Consider the following 27,182-nt stretch of genomic DNA (forward strand, 5'->3'; position numbering starts at 1 on the left):
GAGTACCTGTGACTACAGGTACACACCAATAAGCCCAGCTAATTTTTAAATTTTTCATAGAGACAGGGTCTTGCTATGTGGCCCAGGCTGGTCTCGAACTCCTGGCCTTAAGCAATCCTCCCACCTCGCCGCCCCCCGCCCCCAAAGTGCTGAGATCACAGGCAAAGTCAATCTCTCTCTCTCTCTCTCTCTCTCTCGGGCGGATCACAAGGTCAGGAGATCAAGACCATCTAACCAAGCAAACACAGTGAAACCCCATCTCTGCTAAAAATACAAAAAATTAGTCGGGTGTGGTGGCATGCACCTGTAGTCCCAGCTACTTGGGAGGCTGAGGCAGGAGAATCGTTTGAACCCGGGAGGCAGAGGTTGCAGTGAGCCGAGATCGTGCCACTGCACTCCAGCCTGGGCGACAGAGTGAGGCTCCGTCTCAAAAAAAAAAACAAAAAAACAAAACAAAACAAAAAAAACACAGTCTGGCAGTTCCACAAAAGGTTAGAGTTACCATATGACCCAGCAATTCCATTGCTAGGTACACACCCAAGAGAGATAAAAACAAATATGCCACCAAGAACTTGTATGCAAAATGGCTTATAATAGCATTATTCGTAAAAGTTAAAGGGTGGAAACAACTCAAATGTCCACCAACTGATGAACAAATAAATAAAATGTGACATACTCATACAAGGAATTACCTGGCAATAAAGAAGAATAAAGTACTGCTACACACTACAACTGGCATGAACCTTAAAAGCTATGCTAGGTGAAAGAAGTCCGTCACAAAAGGCCACATGGTGTATTATTCCGTTTGTATGAGATGTCCAGAATAGACAAATGTTTATAGAGACAGAAAGGAGATCAGTGGTTGCATGGTGCTGGGGAGCTGGAGTTTGGGAGGAAATGAGAAGTGGCTGCTAACGAAGATGGGGTTTTTTCGGAGGATGATGGAAGGTTTTAAAAGTGATTGTGGTGATAACCACATGACTCTGAATACACTAAAAACCATTGACTTACATACTTTAAATGGGTGAACTGTATGGTATTTGAATTATGGTATGTGAATTATTTTTTTAATTGGCAAATAAATAAGGCCTATATTTGAGATAAAAAGACAACAGAGGCAGAAAACTAGAAATTCTATTAATACCTGTCTCTGAAATAAGATTGCTTCTGCTCCAATTACAGAACACAGACTTAGGCTTCAGCAAATCTGGGAACAATGACCACATTAAAGGATGCTGCTGGAATAAATGCAGATTATTCAAAGTGATACACTGACATCCAAATCAGAAAGTCATACTAAGGAGAAATAAGTAGTTTTGTTTAACAAAGTCTTCTTATGTTCTTAAAAAAATAAGACTAGAGGGAAATATGTAAAAGTACAAAACAGAAAAACTATTCTGAAACATGTGAAAGTAACACTGGCCCTCCAAGGAGCCTAGGCACAAATGGAAACACCCACCAAAACTCAGTAGAATATTGATAACAATTATTTCCAAGTGGAGGAATTTTTTTTCTTCTCTTTTACAATTTACTGTATAACCAAAAAACACAATTTAAAAAGGATTAAGCTTCTAAAAACTCTTTTAAATTGAGTTATATGGAAATTGAAATAGATACCAATATTTAAATTAACATGTTAAAAAATAAAGTTGTGATTTTCAACATGTGGTCCTTTGCCCTTCCTGTTGTTCACTGTTGCAAAGTTCCTTCACCATAAAACAGGATTAAAAGGAAAGAAAAAATGACAAAAGTGCAAATTTCTAAAATTTTAATCTCTTGAGAGAAAGGTGTACCAAACTATTCACTGAGATAGGACCTGGAAATACTTTCTCTGTAGTTACTTTTACTCCTAATTAGCAAGAGTCGTTACATATATTCAGCTCTTAAAGTGAACCACGATCTTGCTGCTCCTGAGAAGTGCGGTAGTTTATACTGTACAGCCCAACAGCTGTAAAAATAATTAGGTCAATGAAGGAAATCTCACTTTCCTTTTTATCTGAATATAATCTCTTTCCCTTAGACCATCGAGAGAGAAAAAAGGGAAAGTATGAAGAATAAAGAAGTTCTTAAAGCTTAGATAATATTCACACTTTTGCCCTTAAAGACTCCATGTAAATGATAGTTCCTAAAGCCATCTTGGTTTTTTCCCTTTTTATTGAATAGTCAGCTACTAGTCTCAAAAATGTTACAGATTGGTGGCCATGAAGGACATCAGAACACCTCCCTGAAAGGCCTAATAAAGGTCCCAACCTTTTCTGGATGATGTGTGACATTTAATTTCCCCAGAACTGGGAGTGCCAAATATGCAAATCATGACTGGCGGATGGATAAAGTGCTGGGCAGGCTGGTTCCCGGCTCTAAATCAAACTGCCAGAGACCCCAGTCTTAGTGCTCAAACCTGAATGCCAGGCCAAAGGGGTGCCCACCCTCAAGGGAAAGGTCTGTGATAACAGGCCATCCTGATCTTTCGGTGTGTCAGCAAAACCATCCAAAAGACATTGCCAGCAAATTTATTGGCTTAGGAAACTAATAGGATTTTTGCTATGGCTGCTCTTCACCCAGAAAAAATGCAAACAAAAACTGCAAACATCTGCTTTTAATAGGCCTAATTGCCACCTAGGTTTTTTGTCTCTTGATCAGCAATAGTGAATAGTGTTCTAGCATAAGTACCAATAAAAGGAGAATAAGAACTCCAAACTTTTTTCGATTCCTGTAACAAATAATTAGTATCAGAGTCCGCTTAAATTCATTTTAATGTTTCTTAAAATTTGATTGTCAAACTTCCAGTGACACTTGAAGCATAAAAATAGTTTTATTTTTACTTATTCTTATGGCAATTTAATCCTGTCCCCAAAGTTCCTCCCCAAGAACTCTACATGGAAAAACATGTGTTGAGTTGTGGGGCAGTGTGTGCTTTGCTGTTACCTGCTGTTCAGATAACAGGGCAGCAGCTCAGCAGAATTATACAGGACCAGGCAGCCTGAGTCTGGATCCAGGCCCCACCTGTGCCAGCTGTGTGACTTAACCCTTGCCAGGCCTCCTTTATTTGTTTTTATTTTCTGAAATCCATTCACTCATTAATTTTTTTTTTTCCACAAGACAAGGTCTGGCTATGTCGCCCAGGCTGGTCTCGAACCCCTCAGCTCAAGCAATCCTCCAGCCTCAGCCTGTCAAAGACAGGAGCCACCCACCTAGCTGCCTTTCTTTATTTGTAGTAATGTCTACCTCATATGGTGGTCTTGGGGACTAAATATTATCATCTATGTAATACACAGGGCCTGCCCGGCACATCACATAGTGAACAAAACAGTCAGAGTGATGACAATTCCTAGGCGTCAAATCCCCATACTGAGAGCAAACAGGACATAAATGCTTTCATGGGTTAATTCTACTAGGAGGCAGCACCTTGTGGTAAAAAACACTAGCCCTAGGCAATCTCATTATTTCGTCCTTAAATCACTCTACTTGCGCACTTGAGCTCTTCTCTGGAAAATAAAGAGACTACATTAGATGAGTGACTCTTCTTTTTAAAAAACTTTCTTTGTAAATTGTAATAGAGTAATATATGCTTAGAAAAACTTCAAGAAATGCAGCAAAAGAGGATATAATAAGAGGTCTCCTTCTCTTAACTCACTCCTTTTCCCTAAGAAGTTTTCAAACTGTACTGTGCAGAGCCCTAGGGCACCCTAGAAATAGAAGGTGGCTTCCCAGGAGAGATCAAGTGGACAGAGCCCCAGGGATTCCCCCAACACTACTTCAGCCACAGCGGCCCTGCTTTTATGTGTCTTCTATACTAGATTTCATAGATTTTGAGATAAGGGTTCCACTACTAAAATGAAGTTGGAAAATCTTAGGATTAAATTATTTTTAAAACATTACCCAGCTCTAAAAATGTAAGTTTCTGGTCTACTGAACCAAATCCTCATATTTGCTATTACATTTATATCAGGTTTCCACATAACTTCCCTTTATTTCACCTACCTCTAGCTCAAGATCCTGAGGTTCCATTTCAGAAAGTGAGAGCACAGCAATTTTGGTAACTTTACAGACCTGATGATCTCCTGGGAGTTTGCCCACCAATGCTTTCTGGCGAATTAGAATAAGCCACCATGGAAGATCTGAAAGAGGAGAGTCATAATAAAGTCTGGCGTTTTTAGAGTGCTACTGTTCTGACAAGTTGAAGGTGAATTACCGAACAATGATAACAAAAAGTGTCCATCCAAAATAAACTTTTAAAGTAAAACATGTCACAAAGACATAAAATGACCCTTAAACATGTGAAAAGATGTTCAATCTCACTCATAATTAGAGAAATGTAAATTAAAACCAGTTGTGACACCATGCTCACCCATCAGATTGGGAACAATTAACAAGAATGACAACACATGTACTGGTGAGGCTGTGTGAAAACTCAAAACAGCTGTGGAGGTGAGAATACTGATGACAAATACAACTTTTCTGGAAGGAAATTTAGCAATACCTAACAATACAACAAATGCACTTACCTTTAATCAGTCCAGTGATCCCACCTTTGGGAATTTACCCTGAGGGTACACCTCAACAATCAAAGTATATACACTGAAGCCTATTTTTTAATTACAAAACACTGGAAACAGCCTAATGTCCAGATACAGGACAGTGGTTGAATAAACTATGGCACATCCATGCAATGGAGTACTATGCAGCTGTAAAAAAACAAAAAAGTATTCTATAAATTAATAAGGAAGGATTCCTGGATGCATTTAGTAGATAACCTGAATATATTATTAACATACAGCCATCCCTCGGTATCTGCAGGGGACTGGCTCCAGGACCCCCTGTGGATACCAAACTCCACGGATGCTCAAGTCTCTCATGTAAAATGGTGTAGTATTTGTATATAACCTATGCACATCCTCTCATGTACTTGAAATCATCTCTAGATTGCTTACAATACCTGATATAATCTAAATGCTATGGTAAACAGTTTTTAAACTGTATTGTTTAAGCAATAATGCCGAGAAAGAAAAGTCTATACATATCCAGTAGAGATGCAACCATCCCTTTTTTTTTTCCAAAAATTTTCCATGCATGTCCGGTTAGATCCACAGACACAGAACTCAATGGATATACAGGGCCGACTGTACATAATAAGGCTATATTATAATAACATAATAAATATGTGTTGTGTTTTGTTTGAGACTGGGTCTCACTCTGTCACCCAGGCTAGAGTGCAGTGGCAATCACAGCTCATGGCAGCCTCTGCCTCCTGGGCTCAAGCAAACCTCCTACCTCAGCCTCTAAAGTAGCTGGGACCACAGGCATGCACCACCACGCCCAGCTAATTTTTGTACTTTTTTTTAAGAGATGGGGTTTTGCCATGTTGCCCAGGCTGGTCTCAAACTGCTGGGCTCAAGCAATCTGCCAGCCTTGGCCTCTCAAAGTGCTGGGATTATAGACGTGAGACACTGTGCCCAGCCAATAAAATATATTATTAAATCAAAGCATAAAAGAATACCTAGAGTGTACTACCCTTCATGTAAGGAAGAAAATATGAGGTGATATATATCTACACATACAGTCACGTACCACATAATGATGAGCTACATATGCAGTAAAGGCCCCTTAAAATTATAATGGAGCTGAAAAATTCCTATCACTTAGTGACATCATAAATGTAGCATGACATATTACACATTTGTGTGATTCTGGTATAAACCTACTGCACTGCTAGTGATAGAAAAGTATACAACATACAATTACATATATACATAAGACTTGATAATGATAATAAATGACTGTTACTGGTTTATGTATTTGCTATACTATACTTTTTACCATTAAGTATACTCCTACTTATAAAAAAAGTTAAATAAGGGTAAAAAGAAAATGTTTTTGCACAGCTGTACAATGTGTTTGTGTTTTAACCTAAGTGTTATTACAGAAGAGTCAAAAAGTTTTAAAAAATTAAAAAGTTTATAAAGTAAAAAAGTTACAGTAAGCTAAGGTTAATTTAGTATTGAAGAAAGAAAAAAATTTTGGCAGGGCATGGAGGCTCATTCATGCCTATAATTCCAGCACTTTGAGAGGCCAAAGTGGGAGGATTGATTGAGCCCAGGACTTCAAGACCAGCCTGGGTAACATATGGAGACCTCATTTCTACAAAAAATTAAAAAATTAGCCAGGAGTTGGGACACGCACCTGTAGTCCCAGCTACTCAGGAGGCTGAGGTAGGAGGATCGCTTAAGCCTGGGAGGTTGACACTGCAGTGAGCCATGGTCATGCCACTGCACTCCAGCTTGGGTGACAGGGAAAGATCCTGTCTCATAAAAAAAATAAAAATAAAAAAACAAAAAAAAAAAAAAAAATTTTTAAAATAAAGTCAGTGTTGCCTACACGTATGATGTTTATAAAGTCTGTAGTAGTGTACGATGATGTCCTAGGCCTTCACATTCACTCACTGACTCATCCAGAGCAACTTCCGGTTCCACAAGTTCCATTCATAGTAAATGCCCAATACAGGTGTACCATTCTTATCTTTTATACCGTATCTTTTGTACAGTATTTTTACTGTACCATTTCTATGTTTAGATGAAATTGTCCAACAATGCATTTCTCATTAAGTGATGCATAACTACATGTATCCACCCATTTGTACAAAAACAAGAGGAGGAGAGAGAAACCAGAAGTCGGTGAGATTAGTTATCTCCACAGAATAGGTGGAAACGGGGTAGAAAGAAGAGGGGGATGGGAATAGGATAAAAGAGATGAAGGAGAAATGACAATTCTCTGAGTATGCCCTGGCAAATGACTGGTCTCTGAGTAGAATTCTGACTCTTAGAACAATGGTAATGTTTCACACATCCCTTAAAATAAATAGTTCAAATCAACCAGAATGTGGGAGAACCTCAAACTGCAAACCCAACTCTATTAAAAATTAAGACTAGAACTAAACTGTAGGAGATAGACAAGAAAAAACTAACCGAAGTAACTTCAGAAAACTATTTGGTAAAAATAAAGACAAAAAGAACCGTATGCACTACTGCACTCTGGTTACTAAATTTATTTTTCAGAAGAGTATGGGTTGGTAATTCTCTAACTACTTTGTGTGTACACTAGGATTGAACAGAGAACTAAATATGTTGAGGAGAATGGAGGGAAAATGGTAAAACCACCTAAAGAAACCTTTAATAAATACAAGACAGAAAGAAGCAAACACCCAATCTTTCCAATCCAAATTTCTACTTCTCACAAGAGATTTTTAATTAAACGAAAAACAGTCTATGAAAGACAGCATGCAAAAGCAATTTTTCAGTTTATGAGACTATACCATTAAAAAAATACTCCCCAATTAGACCCCAAACCAAAAATTACTGAAATTGTGTTTCAGGAATTTATTATAGAAAAATAACACCATATATTTCTCATATAAAACAATTTTTTTAAAGGATATACAGGCTGGGCGCAGTGGCTCACACCTATAATCCTAGCACTTTGGGAGGCCAAGGTGGGCAGATCACATGAGGCCAGGAGTTCCAGACCAGCCTGGCCAACATGGCAAAATTCTGTCTCTACTAAAAATACAAAAATTAGCCAGGCATGGTGGTGCACGTATGTAATCCCAGCTACTCGGGAGGCTGAGGCAAGAGAATTGCTTGAACTCGGGAGGCAGAGGTTGCAGTGAGCCAAAATGGTTTAATGTCAATATAAACTGTTCAATGTCAATAAATTTTGTTGAATAAAAAGAAATCTTTACAACAGGTCTCTTAACCTCACAGGAATAATTTCTATCTTATTTTATTTTATTTATTTATTTATTTTGAGACAGAGTCTCGTGCTGTTGCCAGGCGGGAGTCCAGTGGTGCAATCTCGGCTCACTGCAACCTCCGCCTCCCAGGTTTAAGCAATTCTCCTGCCTCAGCCTCCCGAGTAGCTGGGACTGCAGGCACCCGCCACCACGCCTGGCTAATTTTTGTGGTTTTTTGTGTTGTTTTTTTCTTTTTTAGTAGGGACGGGGTTTCACCATATTGGCCAGGCTGGTCTTGAACTCCTGACCTTGTGATCTGCCTGACTTGACCTCTCAAAGTGCTTGGGATTACAGGCGTGTGCCACCGTGCCTGGCCATTTCTATCTTATAGTGAACAATTTAGAGTTGGGCCAGGCATGGTGGGTCACCCCTGTAATCCCAGCACTTTGGGGGGCTGAAGAGGGAGGATTACTCAAGGCCAGGATTTCAAAAACAGCTTGGCAACATAGCAAGACCCCAGCCCTATAAATATTGTTTTTAAAAATTAGCTGAGGCCAGGTGCGGTGGCTCATGCCTGTAATCCCAGCACTCTGGGAAGCTGAGGTGGGTGGATTGCTTGAGCCCAGAAGTTTGAAACCAGCCTGGGCAACACGGTGAAACCCCAACTCTGCAAAAGATACAAAAGTTATCTGGGCATAGGGGTACACGCCTGTAGTCTCAGCTACTCAGGAGGCTGAGGTGGGAGGATCATTTGAGCCCAGGAGTTCAAGGCTGCAGTGAGCTATGACTGGATCACTGTACTCCAGCCTGGATGACAGAGCAAGACCATGTCTCTTAAAAAAAAAAAAAAAAAAAAAAAAAAAACAAGAAATCTTTATAACTCAAGGACCTCTCTTTCTCTCTCTCTGTGTGACACACACACACACACACACACACACACACACACACACACAGGAAGGCCCTTCCTAGTTTATATCTTCTTGCCCTGATTTGCTCTGGATTCATTTCATATCAACATTACAAATTATGATTTTAATAAATTCAGTAACAAAAGCACAATGTACATTATCAAATATAGTATCTTTCCAATACACCATCTAAAGGTATAGTACCAAAAATATAAAATTTTTAACTTTCAAACACAGGTTTTATCTCATATACAAACTCACCTGGAAAACCAAGAGGCATCTTTTTCCCAGAAAAACACTGGTATTGCCAATACTTAAACTCAACTTACCCATTCAAATACATTTTAAAATAAAATACACATTTTTTTAGAGTTAACTACTCATATACAAAAATGTAGAAAATCTATGTGCTTCTTTTTAAAAGGTTACAGATATTCAATATGCCTTGCAGTTATGATGAAGATTAAATCTGAGAAAACATAATGTAACAGAAACAAAGCTTTGTCAATAGTAGCCTTCCTTTTTCAAGGAGGCTTCAAGTGTCCTAGACTTTGAGGTCAGAAATTGGACTCAAATTTTAGCTCAATCATTTGCTTCTTGTATACTTCAAAGCATAATACTTAACTGCTCCAGTTCTCAGTTTTCTCATATGAAAACTGGGATAAAACTGCCTACTTCAGAGAATGGCTATGAGGATTAATAATTTGTATAATTCATGATGTTATTCCTAAGAATTAATGTTTATTGAACATCTACTATAGATATCACAAGATAATTATGTCTATATTGTCTATATTTTTAATACCACTACACCCTGCTAATAGATTCCATTCCCAATCTATAGTTGAAAAACTAAAAAACATTCAAATAATGTGCCCCAGGCTTGCAACTGGCCAACAGGATTTTTGTAAAACTTCCCTTTTAGACATCTTCAAACATACATAAAAGTAGAGAGAGCAATATAATCAAACCAAATCCACCCAGCAGTTATCAATGCATGACTCAGTCTTCTATGACGTTCAACTTTTTTTTTTTTCCAATGACTCTGTACTTGTCTTTTAATTTTAAAGAATTCCAAATCTAGAAAGTAAAGAAGAAACCCCATGGGCTTTGGGTTAAAAACCTGAGTTAGAATTCTATTTGAGGCTGGGCACGGTGGCCCATGCTTGTAATTCCAGCACTCTGGGAGGCCAACGCAGGTGGATCGCTTCAGCCCAGGAGTTCAAGACCAGCCTGGGCAACATGGGGAAACCCTATCTCTACAAAAAAAAAAAAAATTTAAAAATTAGCCAAGCATAGTGGAGCAACCCTGTAGTTCCAGCTACTCAGGAGGCTGAGAGTGGAAGGATCACCTGAGCTCAGAGACGTCGAGGCTGCAGTGAGCCATGATCGCGCCACTGCACTCCAGCCTGGGCAACAGAATGAGAGACGCTGCCTCAAAAAAAGAAAAAAGAATTATATTTGATAATCCAGTTTCTTCCAGAAATAAATGGCAAGAAAAATTTAGATTCTAGTATAATCAAATATATAAAATTTTTCTTTGATTTGATTTTTCCCCCTAAGGAAACCTAAAGAGAATTTGAGTGAAGAAAAATTCCAACCACCTATCATCATACCACTTTCCAAAGAACAGAGAAATTAAGGTAGATAACTTAGATTATAACGTGTAGATATCTATTTCCTTACAAATTTTACTTAGTTTTTTTTATTTTTTGATCTATGTGTTAGACTGAAACAGTGAGGAAAAAAACTAACATCGAGCCTTTACTATATGCTGTATGTTTTTCATTTGCTAAACCTCAGCCTCATGGAAAAAGCATGGACTCTAGATGTAATATAAAAGGTTAAAAACTAACTGTACATATTGTAAAGAAATGGAATATTATATATTTAGCAAAGTTTTTCAGACCTTGAGAAACCAATAATATATTAATAGATGGGAGTCCACTGATGTGGCCACATATAAATAAAAACATACAAAAAAACATTAATATAGGCCACTTCCATATGTAATAGAAAAAAGGTATTATAACATTAGCAACAGGAGCAATAAAGTTTCTGGGACTAATTCCAATTAAGAAATGTCTAGGTCGGGAGTGGTACTTCCAGCACTTTGGGAGGCCAAGGCAGAGGGATTGCTTGAGCCCAGGGGTTCAAGATCAGCCTGGGCAAAATAGCCAGGCCCAGTCTCAAGAAAGAAAGAAAGAAAAAAAACAAAACGACCAAACGAATAAACAAAAGAAAGGTCTAATATCTACATGAAAAGCACCAGAGAACTTTCATTTAGAGCATACAGAAAATAAATACATGAAAGCACCATGAGCCTGGATGCACAGGTTCAGTATTTCAAACTTGTTGGTATCTCTCAAATTAATATAGAAATTTAATGCAATTTCAGTCAAAATTCTAATGGGACTTCTAGGGAGTTTTTTTTTTTTTCTTTTTTTTTTGGAGACGGAGTCTCCCTCTGTCGCCAGGATGGAGTACAGTGGCGTGATCTCGGCTCACTGCAACTTCCGCCTCCCAGGTTCAAGCAATTCTCCCGCCCCAGCCTCCCGGGTAGCTGGGACTACAGGCGCACACCACCACGCCCAGCTAATTTTTGTATTTTTAGTAAAGACGGGGTTTCACCATGTAGCCAGGATGGTCTCAATCTCTTGACCTTGTGATCTGCCCACCTCAGCCTCCCAAAGTGCTGGGATTATAGGCATGAGCCACTGAGCCCAGCCAGGAAATTTAAATATATTTTAAATTTCACTTGAAAGACTAAATGTGTAAAAATATCCAGTAAAAATTTTGAAAAGAAATTGAGACTACTTGTCTTCCTAGGCAGAACTATGGTAATGCCAGGCGTGGTGGCTTGCACCTGTAATTCCAGCTACTTCGGAGGCTGAGGCAAGAGGACTGATTGAGCTCAGAAGTTCCAGAAGTTGTCAGTGAGCTATGATTGCATCACTGTACTCCAGCATGGGGGACAGAGTGAAACCCAACATTGGAGACAGAGCAGGTGGGGGATTAAAAAAAAAGCATGGTAATTAAAACTTGATACTAGGTAAAGGAATAGATAAATGAATCACTAGAATAGAGAAGCCAGACACGACCTATGTAAAAATAAGCATCTCGTAAATGATGATAAAGAAGGGAAAAGAATGGTGTCTCAATAAATGGAAACAATAAACACTGGAGATTCCAAAACAGGGGATAGTGGGAAGGAAGCAAGGGTTAGAAAACCGTCTATTGGGTAGTATATTCACTATTTGAGTGACGGGATCAACAGAAGACCAAACCTCAGCATCATGCAATATACTCATGTAACAAACCTGCACATGTTCCCCCTGAAACTAAAATTTGAAAAACAGGCTGGGAGAGGTGGCTTATGTCTGTAATCCCAGCACTTTGGGAGGGCAGGGTGGGTGGACTGCTTGAGTCCAGGAGTTTGAGACTAGCCTGGGCAACACAGCGAGACCCTGTCTCTACAAAAAACACAAAAATTAGCAAGGCATGGTGGCACACATCTGTAGTCCCAGCTACTCAGGAGGCTGACATGGGAGAATTGCTTGACCCCAGGAGGCGAAGGTTGCAGTAAGCTGAGTTCAAGCCACTACACTCCATCCTGGGCAACAAAGTAAGACGCTGTTTCAAAAAAGATAATAATTTTTAAAAATTAGGCTGGGCGCAGTGGCTCACACCTGTAATCCCAGCACTTTTGGAGTCCAAGGCAAGCGGATCACGAGGTCATGAATTCAAGACCATCCTGGCCAACATAGTGAAACTCCATCTCTATTAAAAATACAAAAATTAGCTGAGCATGGTGGTGCGTGCCTATAATCCCAGCTACTCGGGAGGCTGAGGCAGGAGAATTGCTTGAACCGGGACCTGGGAGGTGGAGGTTGCGGTGAGCCAAGATTGCGCCACTGCACTCCAGCCTGGGCTACAGGGCGAGATTCCATCTCAAAAAAAAAAAAAAAAAATTAAAACAATGTTGAAATAATTGGTTCTCCACACGAAAAAAAAGTTAAATTCTCACTGCAAGCCATGCCCCCAAATTAATTGTAGATGAGCTAATTGCTAAAAATATAAACAAAACAAAATATAGCAGATTCTTTATCATCTCAGAGCAGAAGGACCTTTGGAAGCATGATACATAATCCAGAAGTCATAAACTGAACAGGCTTGATTACATTAAAAATGAAACATACCTGGGTGGTAAATCACACTATGAACAAAATGAAAAGCAAATGACAAACAGGAAATTATTTGCAACACATGGCATGCTAAAGGTTAGTATTTATGAAATAGAAAGAGCTGTATCAATCAACAAGAAAAAGGTAATAGGTTTCCTCTCAGTAATTTTCCATCCACAGATTCCTACCACACTCCTTTGCTGTAAATCCCCACTTGTCCTTACTATATCTGGAATTGAGCACAATCCTGGACTGAGGTTTCTTTTCCACTTGGGCAACAGTTCCTCAATAAAATCTGTAGAAAAGAAAAAGGTAATGTCCCCAAAGTAAAGTAAAAAAAGATAGGTCAGGTGCAGTGGCTCACGCCTGTAATCCCAGCACTTTGGGGGCCGAGGTAGGCAGATCACGAGGTCAGGAGATCAAGACCTTCCTGGCTAACATGGTAAAACCCTGTCGCTAGTAAAAAATACAAAAAAATAGCCTGGCATGGTGGCAGGCACCTGTAGTCCCAGCTACTTGGGAGGCTGAGGCAGGAGAATTGCATGTGAACCCGGGAGGCAGAGCTTGCAGTGAGCCGAGATCACGCCACTGCACTCCAGCCTGGGCAACAGAGTGAGACTCCGTCTCAAAAAAAAAATATATATATATATATATACATATATAAATCCATACTTTATGGAGTATGGATGATAAACATTAAAAATATAATTAAGCTCAGCAATAATCAAATAAATTACAATAGGAAGATCACTTTCTATCAGACTGTCAAAAAGAAATCTCTTTGTTAAAGGTAATACTTAGTGTTGGAGATGCATCAAAATTCAAACTGTGTACATGCTTTATCCAATCTGTTCCTCTCCTAGAAATGTAGTCTATAGACTTGGGAAGGCTGGGAAAATGAAGACTGTAAGCATAATAATTGTATTTGTTTGTAAATGCACAAAGAAACTCTCAGAGGATTCACAAGAAACTAATAATGATGGTGCTAGGCTGGATGAAGCAGTGGAAATAGGGCAGACAGGGACAGGGGAGTGAGGGAGGCTTCGCTGAATACCTTTTACTACTATTTACATTGTTAAACCATGCACCTGTACTACCTAAAAATTTAAATTTAAAAAAAAAGCTCCTTCTGCAGAAACAACCCAAACGTCCATCAACGGATGAAGGAACACACAAAACATAGTCTGTCTATACAAGGGAATATTATTCGAAGTGCTGATACGTGTTTCCCCATGGACAATCCTTAAGAACATTGTGCTAAGTGAAAAAAAAAATCATAAAGGTCCACATATTATATGACTTCATTTATGTGAAATATTGAGAACAGGAAAATCCCTAGAGACAGAAGGTAGATTAGGAGCTGAGGTTAGTGGTTGCCAGGAGCTGGGTGTAGGGGTATTGAGAAATAACTGGCCATCTGAGAGGTTTCATTCTTGGATGCTGAAAATGGTCTGGAATTAGAAAGTGGTAACTGTTGCATAACCTTGCAAATCTACTAAAAACCACTTAACTGCACACTTTAAAAGGGTTAATTTTATGGTATGTAAATTAAATCTCAAGTTTTTTTTTTTTTTTTTTTTTAAAGCTCCTTCTGAAGAACAAAAGAACTTGTTAGGAGTCTTAAGAAGAGGATAAAAAACTAAAAGCATACTTTCTGCCAAAAATGGAGGTTAGGATAGGACAGCCTATTAATTCTTGAAATGTATCAACACTAGTGAAAAGACGTAGCTGTCTGCAATAGTGTTCAAGGGAATAATCAAAATTATCACAATGAAAAGAAAAATTATGAACTGAACACTGAGCTATTTCCAAGCAAAAACACTCACTTTAGAAAATAAAACAAACAAAAGAAAAATAACAGCAATCTCTATTCCTGTAATTATTTTGCCTTAGGTGAAACAAAATACACCACCACTGCCACATAAAAAGCCTGAGATGTCCGGCAGGAATGTGCATATTCAGCTACAGGGTTAAATGATCTCTACTTTTTATACTTAGAATTAAAACAAGACAAATGTAAAAGTACAGCATCACTATTGTTTGGCAATCCTATTATCCATTAGGCCTAATTTCACAATACGATTTTTAAAAGCACCAAAGCAGGCTATGTATTTATTTGTTACCCACCAGGAAAAGAAACTTGGTTCAATTAAAGCTGCCATCTTGAGATCAGGATATACACGGTATAACAAGGAATAAAAAAAAAAATAGAATCTAGCAAGATCTGATGGCATAATGATTTCTTTCCAACTTTTTAAACATATTACAATAGGGGGAAAAAGTCAATTTTGTAACCTTGCCTCTTCCAGGAAAAGAAAGACAACGAAACCTGACTTCCTCAGCAAGATAAAAAAAAAAACTGATTAGGAAGTGATTATCTTGAAAAGCATGACCAGTAGGGCAAGCTAAAACAATAGTCCTGGAAAAGATTCAATTGCTTGACTTGGAAAGTGACTCACTTAAAAGGAGATGAGCAACTGCAGGATAAAGATTTTCATACCACTTTAGAAAAAAAATTTTTTCTCCTGCATTACGGTTCTCTGGAGAAATAGAACTAAGAGGATATATAAATAAGAGGAGATTTATTATTGGAATTGCTCATGTGACTATAGAAGCCAAAAAGTCCCACAATCTGCCATCTGCAAGCTGGAGAACCAGAAAAGCCTGTGGTGTAATTCAGTCCAAGTCCAGGGGAGTCAATGGTAAAAGTCCCAGTTCAAGTCCGAAGGCCCGAGAACTGGGAGGCTGATGGTTTCAGCCCCAATCTGAGTCCGAAAGCTCGAGAACCAGGAGCTCTGATGTCCAAGAGCAGGAGAAGATGGATGCCCTGGCTCAAACACAGTGAATTCATACTTCCTTTTTGGTTCTGTTCCCACCCTCAACAGATGGGATGATGCTCACCTACACTGGTGAGAATGGGTCTTCTTTACTAGGTCCACCAACTCAAATGCCAGGTATCTTCTGGAAACACCCTCACACACATGACCAGAAATCATTTTGTACCAGCTTTCTGAGAATCCCTTCCCAGTCAAGTTAACACAAAAAATTAAACATCATTGCCAGCTCTAGTGGCGTGTGCCTGCAGTCCCAGCTACTCAGGAGGCTGAGGTAGGAGCATCACTGGAGCTCAGGAGTTTGAGACCAGCCTGGGCAGCATAGTGAGACACTGTCTCAAAAAGTAAATGAATATAAATAAAATTTTTAAAATTAACCGACTCCCTACTCATGACCTTACCTCTAAGAGGTACTGCAACTACGTATTTCTAGACATGGCTAACCATCCTATTGACATACAGAAAACATATACATTTAATCCACCAATGCATGTCCAGCAATCATTTTTATTTTTATTAACATCATATAGGGAATATATTAATATATCCCATTTTTTGAAAGTTTAAACATTACAGATAAAACTGAAGTTCTCTTTGACCACTATTCCCCACTCCATGGAAATTCTTTAAACCTAATCCAAATCCTGCTTTCTTAGTTCTCTCACATAAGGAGAACAGGAGAAATGGAAAGTAACCAGTTACCATTCTAGTCCTTTTAAATTTTACTTGAGAACTTAAAATGACTTATGTTCACAGCATACAACCATAATTTATTTTGTAGGTTCTATTTTCACTGCTCTTTTGGACACTCTCCAATTTCTCTCTATAAACATTCATGTGAGGAACAAAGGTAAAAAGGAAGAGAAGGTGCATTTACTAATGAGTATCAGGTGCTTACTTCCTTTAGTATGCTCTAATACTGCACACTACTTTCCTGATGCAAAGATTACCTTTCCTAGGTTCAATGGAACAGTCACAGAGAGGCTGGGAAATGGTGAAACAGAGAGCACCCATCAGCCTAAACACTCATACGCTTGTGCAATTATGACTTGAGGAGCTAGCACAGGAGAATTCATAATTTTTTTCCTTTTCTTTCTCTCCAAGAGACAGGATCTTACATTGGCCAGGCTGGGGCACAGTGGCTATTCACAGGCGCGACCCCACTACTGATCACAGCATGGGAGTTCTGACTTGCTCCATTTCTGATCTGGGCCAGTTCACTCCTCCTTAGGCAACCTGGTCGTCTCCCCTCCCAAGAGCTGCCATATTTGATGTCAAACTTAGTGCAGACACCCAATCAGCATAGCTCACTCCAGCCCAGCTCACTCCAGCCCAGAACTCCTGGGCCCAAGTGATCCACCTTAGCCCTCTACTAGCTGGGACTACAGGTGTGTGCCACCACACTTGACAAGAATTTATAATTATATTGACATACCAACAAATATTAACCCAAAGACAGAGGTGCATCCTATATACTCCAAAGTCTTTTGTAGCATAATATTCAAATACAAATATTTCTTGAAGGACTTCTGCAGATTATGCTCAAAGCTCCACAGAAGAGTCTATATTTTGCACTGGATACATCAGAGGATGGAGACATGTTGGTAAAGAAGGAAAAAATCTGAAAAAGGGAAAAGTCTGCTCGCCTTTCCTTTCTTCTCTGTCACATTGCCAACAGAATACTCACGTTCCTCTGTCATTTCAAATTGACAGTCTAAACTAAAAAATGTAAGCCAAATAACTCGCTGCTTTTTATATATATTTATAGTTGGCTTTAAGGTTATACTTAGGTGCATACAAATTTCAAACTGTTCTATCTTTCTGGTGACTTGAACATTTTGTTATTTTTGAAATGATTCTCTCTCTCTACTTCTCACCTTAAAGTCTACTTTGATATGAGCACAGTGACACCAGTTTTCGTCAGGCTAATGTTCACAGTTTCTATGCTTTTACTTTTATGTATTCATACCTCTAAGGCATTTGTCTCGAAAGCAAGCATGTATATGGATTTTATTGTTTTTCTAGTATAAACATCTTTAGTTTTTAATTGAAGCATGAAGTCTACTCATTTGTTATGTAATCACTGGCATATTTAGGAATCAAACTATCATCTTACTATTTGTCCCACTTGTTCCATACATACCTTTTCTTGCCTTCTTTTGGATTAAGTTTTTAAATCATTATTATTCTGCTTTTCCCCTTTATGAGCTTTTTACAATATTTTATTATTCTGTTAGTGGTTACACTGTAGGGGAAAACACGAACCCTAATTTACAAAAGCCTAATGTAAATTTGTACTTTTCCAGCTGCTGGATGGTGAAAGGACTTAGAATACCAACTCCTTTAACTCCCCGTTGTTACTATTATTGTTGTGTATTTTAATTCTACATTTAAAGTTAAGCCCCATATATGATGACAAATTCACTTAAATTTACTATTTCCCCTTTCCATTGATCTTCATTTCTTCCTACCCCTCCATGTTCCCATCTGGAATCATTTTCCTTTTGTTTCCTTTTGCCTGAAAATCTCTCTAGTTTTTTTTTGTTTGTTTTTTCTGGAGACAGAGCCTTGCTCTGTTGCCCAGGCTGGAGTGCAGTGGCACAATCTCAGCTCACCTCCCAGGTCTAAGCAATTCTCCTGCCTCAGCCTCCCGAGTAGCTGGAATTACAGGCTCCCACCACCACGCCTGGCTAATTTTCATATTTTTAGTAGAAACAGGGTTTTACCATGTCGGACCAGGCTAGTCTTGAACTCCTGACCTCAGGTGATCCGCCCGCCTTGGCCTCCCAAAATCCTGGGATTACAGGTATGAGCCACTGTGCCCAGCTCTCTCTAGTATTTCTTTTAATGCAGAGACTGCTGGTGACAAATTCTCTCAGTTTTTATTTGTCTCAAAATGTCTTTATTTTTAATTTCTGAAGGTATAAAATTCTGGACAGGCACTTTGACGATGTCATTCCATTGTCTTCTGGCTTCCATTGTTTCTATCAATGCTTACTACATGCCTTTGAATTTAATGTGTATTTTTTTCTTTGGCTGCTTTTAGGATATCCTCTTTGTCTTTACTTTTCATCAGTTTTACTGTGAGGTAACTGAGTGTGGTTTTATGTTTTTTCCCCTTGGATTCAAAGTACTTCTTGAATCTATGGCTTGTATTTATAGTTGGCTTTAGAAAATTCTTGGCTATTATCTCATCAAATACTGCTGCGGTCAGAAACAGAACCTCTGACTAGTTTTCTTGATCTCATTTTTAAAGTGTATGAAATATCCGTAAATGACCCTGTGATGGTTAATTTTGTGGGTCAACTTGACTGGGAAGGGATGCCCAGATTGCTGGTAAAACATTATTTCTGAGGGTATTTCCGGAAGAGATTTGCATTTGAATTGGTAAACTGAATAAAGACTGCCCTCACCAATACAGGTGGGCATCATCCAATCCACTGAGGGTCAGAATAGAACAAAAAGGCAGAGGATGGGCTACCTTGCTCTCTAAGCTGGGACATCATCTTCTCCTGCCTGCAGACATCAGTGCTCCTGGTTATCAGGCCCTTGGATTCCAGCTGAGACTTACATCATTGACTCCCCTGATTCTCAGTTTTGGGGCTTGGACTGGAACTATACCACCAGCTTTCCTCGTTCTCCAGATTGCGGATGGCAGCCTCCATAATCACATGAGCCAATCCCTTATAAATTATCTTTAAATAACAAATCTCTGTATATAATAATCTCGGTATAGATGTTAAATCTCTCTCTCTCTCTATATATATATATATATACACACACACACACTATATATACACTATATATATACACTATATATACACTGAGAGTATACGTATACTATATATAGTGTATATATAGTTATATATAGTATATGTATACTATATATAGCATATATATACACTATATATAGTGTATATACTATATATAGTATATATATAGAATATATATACACTATACACACACACACACACACACACACAGTTTACCCTTGAACAATGCAAGAGTTAGGGGTGCTGACTCCCCATGCACATGCAACTTTTGGCCAGGCACGGTGGCTCACATCCGTAATCCCAGCACTTTGGGAGGCCGAGACGGGTGGATGACCTGAGCTCAGGAGTTAGAAACCAGACTGGGCAACATAGCAAAACCCCATCTCTACAAAAAAAAAAATACAAAAATTAGCCGAGTATCATGGCGTGCACCTGTAGTCCCAGCTACTCAAGAGGCTGAAGCATGAGAATCACTTGAACCTAGGCGGTCGAGGCTGTAGTGAGCTGAGATCGCGCCACTTCACTCCAGCCTGGGCGACAGAGCAAGACCCTGTCTCAAAAACAAGAACAAAAACAATATCCACATAGAACTTTTAACTCCCCCAAAACTTAACTATGAAAAGCCTATTACTGATCAGAAGCCTAGTAACATAAATAGTTGATTAACACATACTTTGTATGCTGTATTATATACTGTATTCTTACAATAAAGTAAGCTAGGCTGGGCACGGTGGCTCACACCTGTAATCCCAGCACTTTGGGAGGCCAAGGCAAGTGGATCACCTGAGGTCAGGGGTTCGAGACCAGCCTGACCAACATGGTGAAACCCCATCTACAAAAAATACAAAAGATTAGCTGGGCGTGGTGGTAGGCACCTGTAATCCCACCTACTCAGGACGCTGAGGCAGGAGAATCACTTGAATCGGCGAGGCAGAGGTTGCAGTGAGCTGAGATCGTACCACTGCACTCCAGCCTGGGCAACAAGAGGGAAACTGTCTCAAAAAAAATAAATAAATAAATGAATAAAGTAAGCTAGAGAAAAGAAAATGTTATTAAGAAAACCACAAGGGGCCAGGCATGGTGGCTCACACCTGTAAACACAGCACTTTGTGAGGCCAAGACAGGCGATCAGCTGAGGTCAGGAGTTCAAGACCAGCCGACATGGTGAAACACCATCCCTACTAAAAATACAAAATATTAGCCAGGCGTGGTGGTGCATGCCTGAAATCCCAGCTACTTGGGAGGCTGAGGTAGGAGAATCCCTTGAACCTGGGAGGCGGAGGTTGCAGTGAGCTGTGGTCGCACCATTGCACTCCAGCCTAGGCGACAAGAGCGAAACTCTGTCGAAAAAAAAAAGAAAACCATAAGGAAGAGAAAATGTATTTATTACTCATTAAGTGGAAGTGGATCATTATAAAGGTCTTCATCATTATCTTCATGTTGAGTAGGCTGAGGAAGAGGAAGGAAGAGAAGGGGTTGGTCTTGAGGTCTCAGGGGTGGCAGAGGCAAAAGAAAATACACTATACATGAACCCACACAGTTTAAACTTGTGTTGTCCAAAGGTCAACTGTGTGTCTGTGTGTGTGTGTGCACGCGCACACACCTGTGTATGCAGGCACATGCGCATGTATACGCTATTGGTTCTGGAAGGCCCTAATAGAGATTTTGGTACCAAGCAGCAGCGGTGCTGCTATAACAAACATCTAAAGACGTGGAAGCAGCTTTGGAACCAGGTAATGGGTAGAGGCTGGAGAGTTTGGAGGTGCATACTATTAGAAAAAGCCTACATTGCCCTGTGTGAACCTTTAAAGGTGATTCTGGTGAGGACTCAGAAAGAAGAGAGATGAGCTGTAGAAGCCTCAATCTTCTCAGAGAATTCCTAAGTAATCCTGAGCAGAATGTCAGTAGAAAACATGAACAGTAAAGAGCATTCTGATGAAGTCTCGGATGAAAATAAGGAACGTGTTATTGGACAATATGGAGATGATCCTGGTTATAAAGTGGCAAAGAACTTGGTTGAAGTGTGTGCATGTTCTACTATTTTGTGGAAGGGAGGACTTAAGAGAGAAATTGGATATTTACCTGAGGCAATTTCTAAGCAAAATGTCAAAGGTGAAGTCTGCCTCCTCCTGCCTGATTATAGTAAAATGCGACAAGAGGGCTATGACTTAAAGATAGAATTGTCAAGCAAAAATGAAGTAGAACTTAAAGATTTGAAAAGTTCTAGCCAGACTACAGAAATTTTAAAAAAGGCCTGTTCAGGGGAAAACACTACAGGTGTGCCCAAGTCCCTCTGATAAGGAGAGTAATATGGGTGTGAACCATGGACTTCAGCCACTTCAGCAGGAGAACAGCCAGTGTGAGATGAAAGGGAATGAACTGGGAAGGAATGAAGGATGGCTGTCAGTCTTCCTGGGTTTTACAGGCCAGGACCACAGTGCTTTTTGGCAGAGAATGTGCACTATTCTTCAAGACAAAGACAGAACAAGCCCAAAGGTGATTAAGAGATCGTCAGGGCTGCTTTCTTGGTTTCAAAAGGGGTAGGCAGGGACTGCCTTATTCAACAGGCAAGATGGTCTCTGCCAGATGCCGTGAGGATAGGAACAACCAGCAGGACCCTAGGGGCACAACCCTTCCTGGGTACAGCCGTGGAGGCAGGCCCCCCACCTCAGCAGGTCTGGAAGGTAGAACCTCTAACGCAGTGGGCCTGGAGTGCAGAACATGGGCTCAGTGAAGATTATTCTCGAGCCTTAAGATCTCAAGGAGTTTGCCTTATAGTTTGGACTCACTAGGGCTCCATTGCCCCTTTCTTCTTTCCTATTTCTCTTTTGAAAATGGAAATGTCTAGCCCAAGTCTGTCCCACCATTGTATTTTCTAAGCACATAACTTGTTTGGTTTCACAGGTTTGCAGCTGAAGAGCAATTTGCCTCAGGATGAATCATACCTTGAGTCTCACCCACATCTGAGTTAGATGATATTTAAACGAGACTTCGGATTTTTTACTTTAAGAGTTGATGCTGGAATGAGTTAAGAGTTTAAGAATGTTGGGATTATAATGAATGTATTTTGCATATGAGAAGAGCATATATTTAGGGGGACAGGGCAGAATATTATAAGCTAAATGTTTATGTCCCCACAAATTCATACAGTCACCCCTCAGTATCTGCAGATTAATTCTAGAACCCCCTATAGATACCAAAATCCTCAATGTTCAAGTCCCTTATATAAAATGGCATAGTATTAATATTTCCATATACCTATACACATCCTCCTGTATACTTTAAATTATCTCTAGATTACTTATAATACCTAATACAATATAAATGCTGTTTATAGTTGTTGTAATATTTTTATTGGGTTTTTTTCCTGAATATTGTCTATCTGCAGATGTTGAACCTACAGATAAGGAGGACTGTGACTGTATGTTGAAATCCTAATCCTCCACGTTATGGTATTAGGAGGTGGGGCCTTTGGCAGACGATGAGGTTATTAGGGCTCCACCATCACAAATGGGATTAGTGCCCTTATAAAAGAGACCCAGGAGAGCTCCCTCACGCCTCCTGCCATGTGAGGACTCAGTGAGAAGAGGCCATCCATGAATAAAAGGCAGCCCCTCACCAGACATCAAATCTTCTGGGGCTTTGACTTAGGCTGTCCAGCCTCCAGAGCCATCAGAAATACATTTCGGTTGTTTATAGGCCACCCAGTCCATGACATTCTGTTATAGCAGCCCAAACAGACAAAGAGAGAACTATTATGAACAACACAAGTTTGAACTGCAAGGGTCCACTTACATGGAGATTTTTTCCAATCAAATGCAGATTGAAAAATACAGTATTCGTGGAACGAGAAACCTACATAAACAGAGAGCCAACTTTTCATATACGGAGGTTCTCTGGGGCCAACTTCGGGACTTGAGCATGCATGGATTTTGGTATACGTGGGTGGCCCTGGAACCAATCCCTCCTCTTCATACCAAGGGACGACTGAACTATGATATTAACATGCTAAGAGAATATCTTAATAGTTTATTCCAAGGCATATTATGCTCCAATTATGCTCCAATTTTATTTACAAATCTTTGGTAGGAATGTAAATTGAGTCCTAAGTGTGCATAAAACCTACTTCATTGATATCTGCTGCATAACCTATTAATTGGCTATTTAGCACTTTTAAGTGAACAGAACATGAGTCTATAAAGTAGGTTTATGCACATTTATGCATGAATTTAAATTTCAACTAAAAATATGAATTCACAGTATGTTTAGCGAATTTTTGTTTTATATTTAAAGCCATGTCTTAAAAAAAAAAAAAAAACTACATTAAGAGAAATGTTTTGTCCCCCCTAATGGAAGCAGAGCACCATATATCCCTGATTATATTTCAGGGAACAACACACATCAAGTAAATGGAAAAACAAGTAATGTTACCACCACGCCAGTGCTGGTTTGTTGAACGTCAGGTACTTAATAGCTAAAAGTACATCACATTAGGCTTCTAATGCTCTCAGTGACTAAAGAGCCAACTATTAATCTGTTCACCTTCCAAACATAGCAGCTATTCCACGTTTCCTGACTGGTTGCTCTGTTCCTTACTAAAGTTTCCTACGTCTCGGTTTATAGAAAACTGACAATGACTCATAGGGAGAGCATCTAGAGCAAGAGACATTTTTAATAGGCTCTATTTCAAAAGTACCAAATGGTGCAATTAGAAGTATATTCTGCTTAGCCTGTAAAGCTTAAGACTGTAGTTAAATCCCTAAATAAATCTGCCATAAAATGAAATAACCTTGAAATAATCTATTATACTCTATAAAAATACAAACTCTTGTAACTATAATAGAAAAGACTTAGAAAACTAGAAAAGTCTAAATTATTAAGTACTGTTGGGCAAAGTGATTTTCTATATAAAAATGTATTTTTCAGACAACTACAGCTTATCCCCCTAAAGTACTAAAACGTTTTCCTATATGTTTATTGAAAGCTTTAATACTTTCCTACCCACTAAACTCCAGCATACTAAAGACAATCAGGATTTTTACTCACGATACGAGTTAATCATCATAAAGCATTCAAATTAATGCTTTGAAAAGTGACATAAAAATGCTTCAAGGTTGGAGGTGATTGGTCCGTACATAAAGGGAATCAAGCCCATGGGCTGTAACAAACCTGCTATCCAAGTCAATTAAATAACCTTCATTTTTTGCTGTCAATGGTTGTTACTGGCCAAGCCTAAGTAAGTGAGAACTTAACAAATTTATCGAGAATCTCCTTTCTTAAACACAAATAGCTTTGACAATAATTTGACTGGAATTACTTTTAAATGTTCAGTAAGATAAAAAGTCCAAAAGGTATACAAAGGAGGAAATAAATAAAGCAAGCACCTGTATAGGTGGCCCACACAGTCATTTTTACCTTAATAATCCTCCTTTTCTTATTTTTATTTTTTAAGAGACAGGGTCTCACTAGGTTGCCCAGGCTGGAGTGCAGTGTCTATTCACAGGCATGATCATAGCACACTGCAGCCTCGAGCTCCTGGCCTCAAGCAGTCCTCCTGCCCTCAGCCTCCCAATTAGCTGGGACTACAGGCACGTGCCACTGCACTCAGCTTTCCTCCCCTCTTTCTGAGGCTAAAAAACCTTTAATATGGCTGCTACTGAAATCACTGAAGAAAACTGAAGTTTAAGAACAAATGGGTTTATGACTAGAAAAAGGAATGAGAGTGGAATAGCATGAGGCACACTGGCCTGCCTCTCAAGTATCTCTCTGCCTGAAAATATAAATATCTGCCATGCCACTTAGAGATATGCTCAGGAATAAGAAGCACACTTGTGTAACCACACTCTGGGGAGCTCAGAACTGTGGGTCGCATTCATGTGACTTGTTCAAGCATCACTTCTGCCCAGGAGGTAGAATCATCTGCACCAAGGAGACGGGCTCAAGACTAGGAATAAGGGAGGTGGGAAATTCTGAAGCACAAAATGTAGGGACAAGCTGAGGGGAGCAAAGAGAGAAGGATGAAGCACTCCGCATCTAGGTACCTGAGGAGAGAAGAAAAGGAACAGGAGAGAAGCAAAAACAAGACCAATGAGAAGATACCGGAGAATGTAATCCTCTCACACCACTTAGCTGCCTGCTTCCAAGACTCAAGTCTGTTAAGAGAATGGGTCAGCTAAATTATAGTTAAAGAATCTTCTAACGGTTAACCAGGAATCTGGTCACCAATGAAAATCTTACTTCTAGGTCAGGAGTGGTGACTCACGCCTGTAATCCCAGGACTTTGGGAGGCCGAGACAGGTAGATCACTTGAGGCCAGGAGTTCGAGACCAGCCTGGCCAACATGATGAAACCCTGTCTCTACTAAACATACAAAAATTAGCCACCTTAGGGTGAGGCACGAGAATCGCTTGAACCAAGGAGGCAGAGGTTGCAGTGAGCCGAGATCGTGCCACTGCACTCCAGCCTGGGCTACAAGACCAAGACTCTGTCTCAAAAAAAAAAAAAAAAAAAAAGTAAGTCTTACCTGTAAAAGTCAGTAACTCTGAGATCCTCATGAGAAAATGAACATAAAAATGACTGTATCTGAGGCTGGGCACAATGCTCATGCCTGTGTAATCCCAGCACTTTGAAAGGCCAAGGCAGACAGATTGCTTGAGCCCAGGAGTTCAAGACCAGCCTGAGCAACATGGCAAAACTCTGTCTCTATTAAAAAATACAAAAATTAGCTGGGCACAGTGGTGCGTGCCTGTATATACACAGGCAAACTCATATCTAAACAGAAGCAATAACTAAAAGGCTTGTCACATGACCCAGGCCTCCAGCAGAGGATGAGAGCTCCACGGGACCCTGTCAGACCCTCTTGTTTCTCTCCAATGTCCTTAAGGAGTGGGGTTTCCAGTGGCTTTTACGGCATGCACTAAAACAATGCTAGTGACACTCCATTCATTCACCACTAAAATATATAATATTTCATGTCACTAGTGCCATAGCAAAGTCTCCATAGACAGCAGAAGACTAAAATCAGTATTAAAATCATATGCATAATACACTTTACCATCTTAATGACTGAGACATTGTCACCACTTCAAAAGTGGAGGAACAGCAGATGGCGAGTATTATTTTAATGAATGAGATTTACTTGAGCGAATTTTTGTCTAGGATTGTTCAGTACTATCAGTAGTAATTCAGTTAATTACTAAACAAAAAGCTTCTATTGCCACATTAATCAAGACTCCTGACAATTTTCTCTTCAAACTAGTCCTGAATATATCGTGGGATATATTCCTTTACTAATGAATCTTTTTGCTTTTTATCTTCAGATACTTCTTAACCCTAATTGAGCTTATCCTCTTCTCAATCTTGAAAATACATTTTAACTTGAAGAGCTTTTGTGATCTATTTTAAATCTCCAGCCTAAAGCAGTCTTTTCCTGGATGTCTGTATGAAGATATGACTATACCCAGACATTACACAGAAAATGAAAAGAAACACATCAATCACGTGGGCCTTTTGCACAGTTGCGTACTCTGCCAAGAACCGGGCCTTTTGCACAGCTGCGTACTCTGCCAAGAACTACCTCTCCTCTCAATGCCTCCCCCTCCCACCCCTGGCCCTGTCCGTATCAGATGCTTTCCATCCTAGAACCCCAGCTCCACCCATGAGATGCTTTCCATCCAGAAGCCCCAGCTCCACCCATGAGATCCTTTCCATCCAGAAGCCCCAGCTCCACCCATGAGATCCTTTCCAACCAGAAGCCC

At 39.6% G+C, this 27,182-nt stretch overlaps 1 protein-coding gene across 2 annotated transcripts in view; it reads right to left on the reverse strand.

Moving 5' to 3' along the window:
• Nucleotides 1-27,182, reverse strand: part of INPP5F (inositol polyphosphate-5-phosphatase F) — a 104,056-nt gene that overhangs the window by 39,623 nt on the left and 37,251 nt on the right. For both annotated transcript variants that reach the window (XM_032176351.2, XM_032176352.2), the window contains exon 3: nucleotides 3,982-4,118. In XM_032176351.2, the coding sequence (XP_032032242.1) occupies nucleotides 3,982-4,118 (137 nt within the window). The remainder of the gene's footprint in view (nucleotides 1-3,981; nucleotides 4,119-27,182) is intronic.

The sequence above is a fragment of the Hylobates moloch genome, unplaced genomic scaffold (assembly GCF_009828535.3).
Source record: "Hylobates moloch isolate HMO894 unplaced genomic scaffold, HMol_V3 SCAFFOLD_3, whole genome shotgun sequence".
Lineage (NCBI taxonomy): Eukaryota > Metazoa > Chordata > Mammalia > Primates > Hylobatidae > Hylobates > Hylobates moloch.